Source organism: Miniopterus natalensis, chromosome 2 (genome assembly GCF_054644295.1).
Source record: "Miniopterus natalensis isolate mMinNat1 chromosome 2, mMinNat1.hap1, whole genome shotgun sequence".
NCBI lineage: Eukaryota > Metazoa > Chordata > Mammalia > Chiroptera > Miniopteridae > Miniopterus > Miniopterus natalensis.
Genome location: NC_142082.1, coordinates 39,079,347 through 39,092,580, shown reverse-complemented (window position 1 = coordinate 39,092,580; position 13,234 = coordinate 39,079,347). Strand labels below are relative to the sequence as shown.

The 13,234-nt window shown below is 35.6% G+C and overlaps 1 protein-coding gene across 1 annotated transcript in view; it reads left to right on the top strand.

Annotated features, from left to right (window-relative positions):
- GPR180 (G protein-coupled receptor 180) overlaps positions 1 to 11,061 on the top strand; it is a 28,494-nt gene extending 17,433 nt beyond the window's left edge. The window contains exons 4-9 of the mRNA XM_016224150.2: positions 331 to 511; positions 653 to 702; positions 3,600 to 3,757; positions 5,325 to 5,516; positions 7,640 to 7,717; positions 8,770 to 11,061. Coding sequence (XP_016079636.2) covers positions 331 to 511; positions 653 to 702; positions 3,600 to 3,757; positions 5,325 to 5,516; positions 7,640 to 7,717; positions 8,770 to 8,928 — 818 coding nt within the window. The 3' untranslated portion in view covers positions 8,929 to 11,061. The remainder of the gene's footprint in view (positions 1 to 330; positions 512 to 652; positions 703 to 3,599; positions 3,758 to 5,324; positions 5,517 to 7,639; positions 7,718 to 8,769) is intronic.
- The last annotated feature ends 2,173 nt before the right edge of the window (positions 11,062 to 13,234 follow it).

Genomic DNA, 13,234 nt, shown 5'->3' with positions numbered 1-13,234 from the left:
TGCTGAAATCACTGTTTTAATTCACTGTTTTTGAACAAAACTATGATCTTATAGGTAGTCTTTGGGCTTATTCCTTGACCACTATGTTTTTTAATAGGATGACTTTAACCAGTTTAGTTTAATCTGCCTTATAGTTAAAACTGTCCAAAAGTATGAAATTTGTAAATTTCAATGATTTTCTTTTTTTCCCCTCTCTCTCTTATAAAAGTGAATGCTATAACTTCAGTTAAAAAACAAGTTCTAGAAGTATATTTACAGGAAGATTTGAAAGCAACCCAACACTATAACTGGCTTGTTTTACTGAAGCAAACTCCTTTCTTCTCTTCACAGGGTTACATGAGTTCTTTTTCCTCCTAGTCCTAGTGTACTTTGTGATTGCTTGCATTTATGCTCAATCATTGTGGCAGGCTATTAATAAAGGAGGACCCATGCACATGATTTTAAAGGTTCTGACAACTGCATTGCTGTTACAAGCTGGTTCAGCTTTAGCTAATTACATTCATTTCTCCAGGTAACTCACAACCACTAAAACTGTGTTCATCATTACGTCTAATTAATCCTAATTAGTCCACCAAAATTTTGCTTGATTTGATTATAAACAATTTTTTCACATTTGTAATTAACACTGATACTCTCCTCTTCAATTCCTCAGGTACTCCAAAGATGGAGTAGGGGTTCCTTTTATGGGAAGTTTGGCAGAATGTGAGTATCTTTCTGAGCCTTTTTTAAAACATGTAAATTTGCTATCTGCTTCTTGTTTGTTTTTCTTTTTTGTAAATTATTTCTGTCCTAATACAATTTCTCTATTCAGGGTTGGTTAGAATTTAGCATGACTGAAAACAGGGCTATGGCTTTAGTTCTCATATATCCTATTTAGTTTCCTTTAATAATAGGTAACGTGTAGCTCTTCATTGTTTTTAGAGCATATTTATATGCCTTCTTCCATTTTTAGCCTCAATAAAACCTCAGTGAACTATAGGTTTGCTTATCCCTGTTTTGCAGATAAGGAATCAGAGCTCAGCCTGGCTGGGGTGGCTCAGCATTCGATCCCCTGTCAGGGCACATGCCCAGGTTGTGGGCTCGATCCCCAATAGGGGGTGTGCAGGAGGCAGCCCATCAGTGACTCTCATCATTAATGTTTTTATCTCTCTTTCCCTCTCCCTTTTTCTCTCTGAAATCAATAAAGTTATGTATGTATATTTTAAAAAGAATCAGCTCAGTGGCATGAGGCATATTTCCAGATGTCAGTCAGCTATTGAGTGGTAGAGCCAAGACGCTGACCCAAGTTTTCTGACCCCAAGCTGAAGGTTTTTTTTTCTATCTTTAACCTTTTTTTTTTCTCTTTTTCCTCTACTCTGACCCAGAGCCATAGAGTACTGAGCTCACCTCACAGCTTTTGGTTTTTTGGTTTTTTATTTTTGAGAGGAACTCTTTTGAAGTAATTTTTCAGTTAAACATGATGGGAAAGAGTATTTAGAAGTTTCTATAATCATGACTTTTTAAAGAGAACTTCATACATCAGGTCATATGCCTTTCTCAGTCCTGGAAAACTAGTTATGATTTGCTCTAAAAAAAAAAAAAGGCAGATTCTGAGTATGAAACCATTCTAGAATTCACTTTTCCTTTTACTTCCATATTTCTCTTTAAGTCTCATCACTCTTTTATAGGGTATCTTTAATGGTAATCATCTCAGACCCACTTCTCCTGATCTTGCTTCCTATTTTAAGATTCTAAAACTTCTAGAACCTTTCATTTTTCTTGTCAAGAGAATGCATACTGTTCCCCTCTTGGACAGGAACAAGAGTTGCTTCTCTTTTTTTAACATTATCTAGAGCCCTGGTTTCTTCCAGTCTTTTCTCTTAGATGACTCAGAATGTTTAATAGAATCATAGAATATTTTAAAGCTGGATAGATCTTAGAAATAATTTAGCTTACGCATTTTAGATGAAGAAATTGAGACCCAAAGTGACAAAACACATAGAAACCCATCAATGGTAAAGCTATTACAAAACTCAAGAACTTTTGAAAATGTTTGTGTCTGCTGTATACAAAACAGTATATTAGTCTGTCTGGCATCTTCACTGTAAAAAGTAAAAATCTTTTTACTAAAATTGCAGTAAATCAATTTTCATTTTGGTTGTTCTGACAAGCTTGGTTAGTTAAATGATTAAAATTTCAAGATTTTTAATCAAATCCCACAGAATGGGATTTTTGTGTGATCTGTGTATTTTAGCTAACTATCCTCAAAGTTATAGTATTATATCAATATGTGCATTACTTAGTATATAAAGAAAGGAACCAAAAATCAGGTGTTTTTTCCCCCAGATATTTGTTTTTGCAAATTAGCAACTTAAGTAGGAATATTTCTATGACTATAACTTCTTTAAGTAAATGAACATGTATTTGTGAAATGTTTAATAAAAATAATTGGCATTACATTTAAAATTTATGATGAAAGAAAATTGTGCTTGATCTGAAGGGCCATGAGATTTTATAGCATTCAAATGTAGTGACAGTTTGTTATCAGAATTCATTATTACAAATATATAAGCATAAATGTAGAGTATCCATTTTTAATTTGAATGGCAGAGTAGGGGGGAAATATGTCAAAATAGATATGAAAAACTATACTAATAGTTTTTTGGCTTGTAACTATTAAATATAAGTGTTAAACTATAGCTAGTTTTGTTTGTTTCTCCAAGAATATCTTTATGTAAAAGAAGTAAAAGTTATAGACCTCAAAGTTATGGATGGCAATTTGAAAAAGTTTTATTTTGTTAAATTGTGATCACGTTTATTCTAAAATCCAGATTAAAATACACTGTGATGAGAAAGTGATAATCTTTTGAAAATCAATAAATACTATTTTTCTAAAGTAAATGTGCATGGTACTTGAAGTATTTATAGATTGTTATTGTTTTCTTGTAGCACTGAGCTGGATGCAGGAGGTTCTGTTGCATCATTTTTAAAGCAGCAGGCTTCCCCTGCAGTGTAAGTGATGGCCACCTGGTGGCACATCACACTAATGCATGGAGTATTTCATTTGTCGTTGGGACTCTGACACTAAAGTAAACATAATTGGATGTTACTACAGCTATGCGTTTTATTGTCATTCTATTTCTTATTAATAATTTTAGAAAATATTCTTCACATTGTAGTTCAGCCATCAAAAAAAATTAGCAACTGAGAAATGAAGGCAGCAGTATTCTTTACATGTCAGAAATTATATTTAAAATTTGTTTCTTCTAATAATCGGTGAGATATAAACAGGATTATATACTTAGAGAAGCTAAGAAAAATGGGAAACAAAGAGATTGAAAGTTTTATGTGTTATGGGTATTTATATATATGTATATATGTTAAAATAGGAGCACTGCCATTGTTTTAACTATTCTCATAAATGTTTACAAATTTAATGGCAGAATTTTACTTCTTTAGAATTGTTACAGATGAATAATTCTTATTATTGAGTTTTGTCAGTTCTCTTTGAAAATGCCTATCTTTTTGTGGTTAAAAACTAATTATATTCTCAACTCAAAAGGAGTATATTGTTTGTATTATGAAAGCTTGGTTGACTTTGGTTTTCATTTCCTGATTAGTTTTTGACATCGCTTCCCAAATTCAAATGTTATACCTACTTCTGAGTCTATGCATGGGCTGGACAATAGTCAGAATGAAGAAGTCTCAAAGCAGACCTCTTCAGTGGGATTCTACTCCTGCATCCACTGGCATTGCTGTGTTCATTGTCATAACACAGGTGAGTATTGACATCCAGTGTTCTACTTTTCAATAGTCAGAAGTGCAAATTTAATGTCTCTCATTTCAAAATTGAAACCCAGAACCCATAAGTACTTTGTGTCATTTTAAAGTATGAATTTAAAGAGTGATAGATCAGATAACCTTTTAATCATCTTAGTGCCAAATTTAATTGTAGTTTACCTGAATTTGAGCCTCCTATCAGCTTATTCAAGTGCAATATGTTTAATATTAGGTTAGATTCTTATTTTTTACTTAATAGCTTCTTTCATATTTTCTAACACATAGTAAGTACTCAACATTAAAGGAGTGAATCGGTGAATTTGAGATTCATTCATTGGCAAGGATCTTTAGGTCCAGTTCTACTTTTTTGTTTTTTTTAAAAAATATGTCTTTATTGATTTCAGAGAGAGAGTCATTGATTGGCTGCAGCCCGCAACCGGGGCATGTGCCCTGACTGGGAATCAAATCCCGATCTCCTGGATCCTAGGTCGATGCTCATCAACTATTGAGCCATGCCTGGCTGGGCAGGTCCAGTTCTACTTTATACATGAAATAATTCAAATGAATATCTGAGATCAGTTAAAAAGCAAAATGTAGAATAAAAAAAGAATGGGATCTTGGTTTTGAAAACAATTACAAAAACAAATTTGGTCTTTTAGAAAGGTCCTCTATGCCTTTTTTTCTGTCTATAGCAATGGTACAGACATTATTCTAGGATCTCCATATGCCTATATGCAATGGATTTATAAAAACCCAGATTGGAATGCTACAAACATAAAAATTTGTACTGAGTTTGTAACCATCATTGGCTGTAGATGAATATGAAATATACAACTGGGCTCTGTAAAGGACATTATAATCTAAGGGTTTTGGGGGTTTTCTGATTTTTTTAAATCCTAACCCAAGGATATTTTTCCATTGCTTTTCAGAGAGAGTGGAAGGGAGGAAAGGTGGGGAGAGAAAGAGAGGGGAACATCAATGTGAGAGAGAGACATCTATTGGTTGCCTCCTACATGCTCCCTGACTGGGCTCTGCCCTGACCTGCGCCAAGGATCGAGCCTATAATCGATGTACATGCCCTTGGCTGGAATTAAACCCAGGGCCCTTCAGTCCGAGGGCCAACACTCTAAACACTGAGCCGAACTGGCTGGGGCACTACATGATTGATTTTAGAAAGAGACTATATCACAGATAGTAATATTTAGAAAGGAGATAATGCCGGGAAGGGAGGACTAATGAGAAAGAACTGAATTAGAAGTGACTAAAATAAGGGCAAGATTCTACCAACTTAATGTTTTTCATTCAGGATTTGTGGAGAGTAGTATTAATATCAGGTTAAATTCTCATTTCTCAATTAATAGCTTTTTAAATATTTATTTTTTATTATTTCATTGTAATTTAAATTGATTATCATGGACAAATACACATTAAGAATTGAGATTTTGACACTACCCTAAATTATATGTGAGCATTTGTGAAGAATGCATTAGACATGGCCCTGTTACTCAACAACAACTCAGACAAGGTATGCTTTTTTTTCTCTAAATGTATTGTTTGTTTTGCAGAGTATTTTGCTACTTTGGGAACAGTTCGAAGAGACCAGTCCTCACAGCTACTATTCACACAACAACTTAGCAGGGATCCTCCTAGTCATTTTAAGAATTTGCCTAGCACTGTCATTAGGCTGTGGGCTCTACCAGATCGTCACAGTGGAGAGAAGCACACTGAAAAGGGAGTTCTACACCACGTTTGCCAAAGTATGGGTTTGGTTAAAAAATGGTTTCTTCTGATTACCAGCTTTGTTCTGCCTTTTTAGGAAGTATATAGGCAACCACATGTCAACATTTATTAAACTTTTATTACGTGCCAGGCACTACTGTAAGCCCTTTATGCTCTTCAGCTCATTTAATCTCCACAACCTATGAGATGTGGGTGATAGTATCCTCATTTTACAGAACCCGTAGAACAGTGGTTTCCTTGTAATTTTTGGCAGTTCATTTTTATCTGGTTCATGATTTCTTTACCAATAGAGATTTTACATTTTTCTGTAGTATCAAAATTTTTAAAAAATTTTAAATTCGAAAACAGTTTACATTCCTCAAGGGGAAAAAACAGTTGTTAATTGACTTGCTAGATACTGTTTGTCAGAATTGTGTAGTGTTTAAAACGGACTCTGAGGACCTGTCAGCATAAGCAGACAAAACCAGGAGGCTGAGTACATGTTATGTTTTAGCCATTTCACTGCCTCCATATCAGATGTTCACTTTATTCCCCCTTCTCTGTCCTTCGTATGGCAGTGAAATCTAAAAGCAAATTTGATTTTTTTTCTATACCCATTTAATAAAAGATCAGGAGAGAGGTTGGGGCAGTAACACTGCAAGCCTCCCTCCCTAGGTTATGTTTTTCTGTCCTATCGAGAGACTCCGTATTTCTTAATCTTGGCAACTTTAAAAAGCAGCCCATCCCGCTCCACAGGGCCTCAGGAGTCGGAGCAGTGGTGGAAGAACGGCCAAGTTCCTCCTTTATTCCTAGTGTAGAGCATCTTTAAGCTGCTGCTGCAGCCCTAGAAACCCTTTCAGGCTTCTGAGTAACAAATAGTCAAGAAAAGGCCATTTCACTTTCAAATTTTTTATAGGGATAGCAGTGCTTATTGTTTGAAAAGTGGATATATATTTAAGGTGTTGAGAAACTAAATTTCTTCTTTTGAGTTATGTTTATTTTTTAACCCTCACCTGAGGATTTTTTTCCATTGCTTTTCAGAGAGAGTGGAAGAGGGGAGAGAGAAAGAGGGGCGGAGGGAGGGAGGGAGGGAGGGAGGAACATCAATTGGTTGCCTCCTGCACGCACCCCAACCAGGGCCGGGGATTGAGCTTGCAACCGAAGTATGTGCCCTCGGCTGCAGTTGAACCCAGAACACTTCAGTCTGTGGGCCTACACTCTAACCACTGAGCCACACCAGCAAGGGCTTGAGTTATGTTTAAAATAGTATCAAACTTTTTCCTTGAACTTAAAAAAATTATTTTTATGTTATAATTTAACTTTTTGAATGGGTTCAAACATTCAAAAGTATTTAAAGAGTAGCAAAACATGTTTCTTACCTCTCTTTCATTGACTTGGTTATCACCTCCTCCTATAATCACTGCTGTTTTAATTTATCCTTCCAGAGAATTTTTAATAATGCATTCCTATGTATTTCCCTCCATTTTTATATAAATAGTATCATACTAAACACATTTTTCTACATTATTTTTTTCCTTATCTTCAATATACTAAGCATCTCAATAGCTACTATTTTTTAACTTATTACTTTATTTCATATTTAATTTTGGAAAAGAATATGTTTCCCTGGTTTTAGGGAAAATAGAAAAGAGATCTTTGAAAAGTATAATGTTAAAAAGTTTCCCATTCTTACTTGCCCAGTTCCACTCTGTTCTGTACTGACAACCCTCAAACAGGTAACCACTAACACTTTCTTGTGTATTCTTTCAGAATTTCTTTGTGTGTGTGTGTGTGTGTGTGTGTGTGTATACACACACACAAATACGAATGTATGTTCTTATTTTTTTACAGAAATATTACACATCTGTACCTTGGTTTTCTCAATTAATGATTTGTTACTTAATATATTTGCAGTATATAAAAATGTGCACATGTGAAAGATTTAAGATTTTAGATACTCTAGAAAATACCCATTTGATTAGAAACAAAATATTAATGTCATAGCAACAGCAAATTTATTTCTACATTTTTATTGCAAGTCCTCTAAAGTCCAGTTGAGATCAATCAAGACCTTTTAAATATGCCTCCTGTGTTTTATATTTTACATTCTGAAAATAAAGATGTAGCTGCACTTACTGGACTTATTTTTCATTTGTTTCAGGGCTGTGTCTTGTGGTTTTTGTGCCACCCAGTTCTTGCAGTCATATCCTTGATGTTTAATGACTACCAAAGAGATAAGGTGAGTAATATGCGTGGTCAGAACAGTTTGTGGTCGTCTTCATGGGGCCTGCTTTTCCTTTCAGAGGCTCCTGAGTTCTTCCAAATGAAACTTTCAAACAAAATATCGAACTGGGGAGCATGTAATTTAGAAGTTTAAATATAAAAGACAAAATTTTAAGTTTAGTTGATAAGCAAAATGATGGAAAATAGCTTTGTTATTCATATTTTAGCCTATTTCATAATGCCATTTGTAAATTAGAGAATTCATAACACATCTTTGTTAAGGAAAAAAATGACAAATGTTTTGCTATGTAATAGTAAAAATCAAAATAGATCTATAAAAACCAGTCTTGCTGCTTTAACAGGCTGCAGACTGGTGCCACTTTCAGGTATGCCACATTTTCATTGCGTTGACACCTACCTTGTTAGGCGAACAGCCCCATCGTTTCAGTGTGGAGTTCTGCCAGGAGCCCTTCACAAGCGGTGGAGTATGTGCTTGAACTCATAATTGAGCCTGGGGTATTTAGAAAGGGTAAATAGATAGGACGGTAGTCTACAGAGGTAGAGAAGTGACTGGAGGATTTTGAAAGGACTTTGAGAGTACTCTTCAAGATTCAGGAGCATGTTTATTCCTATTACTGGATTAGCCAGGAACCTGGCTTTTCTCATTACTTTCTGTAATGCGTGCACCGTAAGGAGAGAATGGCGTAGCAAATTATTCTTTTGTGTCTTATTTTGGTGTCTAAACTGTTAAAGGAATTTTACCTTTGAACAATTACAGTTCTGAACATCAGTCACAGTTGAAAATGTATTCGATAAGGTGTACCCATGGTAAATCTGGAGGATAGTTGTGTATATATACAGGGTGGGGCAAAAGTAGGAGGACACAAAGCACACGGCTTATTCTTATTACTTATCAATTATTGTATTATTTCCCAGGTGAACAACTGTAAACCTACTTTTGCCCTATCCCGTATGTATGTATATAAAGTACATGTAGGTTTGTGGTAAGGTGAATTTCCTTTCTCTGTTCCGTATGCAGTAAAAGCATTCTCTTCCTCTTCTTTCCAGGTCATTACAATAGGTGTTATCCTTTGCCAGTCTGTTTCCATGGTGGTTCTCTACAGACTCTTTCTGTCCCACAGTCTGTACTGGGAGGTGTCTTCACTTTCCTCAGTAACTCTGCCACTGACCATATCCTCTGGACACAAAAGTCGGCCTCACTTCTGATACTTGATTTTCTTTAAAGGAAAAGTGAATTGAACAGAGTGCAATAAGGATCCAAAGACACTGACTTTTTTTTCATACTTTTGGTATGAAAAATTGAACATAGAAAGCAGAGCATGTTATTTATACAACTGCATTTAAGCAGTACCAAAACTAAAAAAGGTAATAAATGAAATGTTTTGAAAAATACTTAATAAACTTTGAAGAGTGTTGTTATAAGGTGATTTATACAATTTCCATGTGGAAATGAAGATGGAAAAGAATTATATGAAATTTCAGTAAGAGAGTCACCACTTAAAATGCCTCATCTGATGTCGATAGTTAACTCAGGTTTGTTAGTCTTATAAAAAGTAATCAGTTGAATGATTACTTGTTTATACATATCTGAACTAAGTCCAGTTACAAAATCAGTGTAGTACACTGATTAAAAACTGCTTTTTTATGCTTTAAGGAAAATGCATTTTATATTGGAGTTTAAACGAATTGAAAATGAATTACTTCAGAAAATAAATATAAAGTATATTCATAGTTAAATGAATAAGCTTTTGTTTATTTGTAGATGGAGTTTTTCTCCCTTCTATCACTTTGGCTCTAATTCAGGTTTTAGCTTAATTAGCAAAAGATTTTTGACAGATAATTTATGAAAAATAAAATCAGATACATTACATGCGTTTTAAGGACAAAGAGTTTTAAAGTCTGAGCATTTAGGTGAAGGGACAAGCAGGTCTACATGTTTAAAAAGAAAGAAGGAAAAAGTACTGTGTGATAAGGCACTAAAATTTTAATCCTTATATAATTTATTTCTCTTACATTGAAGCCCCAATCATAATTAAGCCATATACACAGATTAAATTAACAGAAGCATTTCACATAAATGTTGGTTTCAGTCATCAACTAACCATGAATTCCTGCCCAAGGATACTTAATCAGGATTAAATTTTCTATGAATAATTGAAAAACAAAATACTCACTGGATTTGTTATAATCCTCATTGGCAGTGGATTCTAAGTAGTTGCCATCTTGAATCCTTTGTAATAAAGCCATATTTTTTTGTGTATGTGATGCCCCAATATTGAGGATAATAGCTGAAAAATACTCTATCAAGTGCCTGTTTGAAGAATTGCTAAATGGTGGTTAAACCTCCCGTGTAAAGTGAGGGTTCCGTTAATAGTCACTGATTGGAAAGTGTTCTGTTTCTGTTTGTCAAGCGTTTAAGTCTTTTCATTTTTACCTCTGGCTTATTTTTTAAATTTTTTTTAATCTGCTTTCAAAGGCATTACATTTTTAAGCAAGAAATAGTGCGCTTGCCCTGGCCAGGTGGCTCGATTGGTTGGAGCACTGTCCCGTACACACAAATGGTTGCAAGTTCAACCCCCAGTCCATGTTTCTGTCTCATAGCCTCGGGCGAAGATAAAAAATACAAAATAAGAAATGGTGCACTGACCTGGTAATGAAACTTTTTAATTAAATAGTTAAAATAATATAGCGCAACTTAAAAATATCTATGACTGCATTTTTGTTTTTCCCTTTCACCTGGTCTCATTGGAAATGAATAGTATTGTTTCATCTTAAAGGCAAAAATATATGCGTTTGTGACTAGTAAAGTAGCAAAGTGACAAAATTCAGCCTGCTCATGAAGTCACCTCGAATAGTTCTTTCTAAAGTATTTAATAATGAGAACTGCAGGTCGAGACTAGAAAGTCTAGGGTATGTTTTAGGTTTACATGATCTGCTGAGCGGTCATGACCTTTTCTTTTACCACATCTCACTAATAACACCAGTTATTGTCTGTTGTGTTCAACTGAAGCGCAAGTTAATTAAGCTGGAAAAAAGCATAGTGAAGCCTTTTCATAAATTTTGTGGACTTGCAACAATGGAAGGGAATAATCTTTATGTTACCTTACACAAAGAACATAGAAACTGTAACCAGGACATATGAAAAATATTACCGTGCTTGCATTTATGAAACTTCAACAGGTGTTTTTTACTTTATTTTTTAATTTATGGTTGAATTTGCTGATAACTTATTTTGTTATTCAAGAGCCATTGTTAAATGAAGTAAAACAATTGTTCATAATTAATGTATAAAAGTGATAATAAAGTTTAGTAATCAGAACTCAAATTTATAGTTCATAAGACATGGCATAGCATTCCTCTTTTTCTGAATGTTTACATGGAGAAATGTCATTACAGATTACAGAAAGATGAGTGTATACTGCAAACTAATTAAAGATCAAAACTTCTATTTTCTTTCTCTGTCAAATAATACTTTTTTAAAATCTGTTTTTACTTTTTTTTTTTTTTTAAAGAAGATGAACAATCTGTCCAGAGCTCTCTTTTTAAAAGACACATCTTGGGTTTTTTGTTTCTTGTTTTTCTTTAGAAAAGTATAGAAGATGTTTATTTTTATTGATATGTATAATAATATTAACTCGTACTTAATTAAGTATGCACTTCGGCATACTTCAGTATTTGAACCTTGGCTTTCAGCCAGATGGCATTGCTAGCAGGGAGAGATAATACAGGCAGAAGAGCTTGCTTTAGGGAAGTTTTTCATGATTTCAAGTAAAGTAAGCCAAGTCCGATGAAAATAGAAGATATGCATGTCTAAGGTCAATTTGAATATATGAGAGTAGGACCTATATGTTAACATGGACATTGAGCCCTTCCATATGTTTCCCTTAGGAGGCTATGCGTATTCTCTGGAAATTCTTTGAAAATCTGAAATTATTTGTGAAACATTCTCTTTGAGTAACTTAGTGGTGACAAATCTTTGCGGTTTTTTTGTTTGCTTTTTATTTTAAAATATGTTTTTATTGATTTCAGAGAGAGGAAGGGAGAGGGAGAGATAGAAGTATCAATGATGAGAGTCATTGATCAGCTGCCTCCTGCACGCCCCTACTGGGGATTGAGCCTGCAACCTGGGCATGTGCCCTGACTGGGAATCAAACTGTGACCTCCTGGTTCATGGGTCGATGCTCAACCACTGAGGCACACCGGCTGGGTTTTTGAGAATTGATGTGACAGCCAGTCAGTTTGAAACCAGATCTGAAGAGGTAATACCACTTTTTGTTTCAACGTGAATTCATGAATTGAAACTAAATTAACAAGACTGGTTTTTCTGTGAGAGATGAAAACTAGTGTAGAGCACACTGGCCTGAACTCTTCAGTAGTTCTCTAGGTAACATTGCTGCTTCGCACTTGGACATCCGCTCCTGCACAACTGGAAGTGCATCGTGTGGCCTGTGCTGTGGGACTCATTGACGTAGAATGCCAGGAGGCTCGGAGTCGTGGAAAAAGTGGCCTTGCTCAAAGCCCATTCTCTGCAAAGCAAAGCTGGATGATAGAATTCTTTGTGCTAACGTGCCTTTTTTTTAAGTTACTGTATCCCTATTAGAAATTATACTTGCTTCTCATTGCACTCACAAAAAAGTGATCCGTGCCCGTTACCATGTTCTACAAGGCCCCATGTGATCTGGTCCCTGCCTCTATCTCTGATCTCATTTTGTACCATTCTCCCTCCCACCATGCCCCAGCCTCATCATTAAGAATAACCTAATTTATATCACTGCCTCTGAGCCTTTGCACTTACCATTTTTTTCTGCCTGAAATATTCTCTTCCAAATCTTGGCATGGTTGCATGGCTGACTTCTCCCCATTCTTCAGGGTCTCAGCTCAAATATCTTTAGGGACCTCTGACCATCTGCGGTGGATTTATTTGGTGCAAATTTAGATAAGCTGGAGCTATGTTCCTCAGAATTCTCCCTGCATAATTCCTGCTGCTCACCCATGTTGCTTATCTGATAACTGGTTCACCTTCTTGGCCTATGGGCCAACAGCCAGGCCCACAGGAATGCCAGCTGCTGCTGGATTGCCTCCTTCAGCTATTCTGACTCCTGGGCCAGGTATATGTTTTACTAAGTGACAAAGGGTGCCAGGTTCTACGGGACAACCCTGTTGTTGAAGTTGGAGGTTTGGAGACAGAGACTGGCACGAGTTCCACTCAGTCCCCATGGATTCTGCTCCTGGCAGTTCCCAGTGTGCCCTTGCTCTCCACCCCCCTTCACACCATCCTTTCCCACCCACCAGACACAAAAGGAACAGCCCCCTGTAATCCCTATCATAAATCCCTTCTTTTACATATTAAGATGGTGTGTATGTGTGTATGTTATATCCTAGAAGTTCTCCTTTTCTATCACCCTCACTGAGAAAGCCATCCTACCTAACGCCGCTCTCCCATCCTAATTGCACAATTCCATTATGCTGTTTTCTCTGTATAGTACTTACTGCTTTATCTCCTGCCAATTAG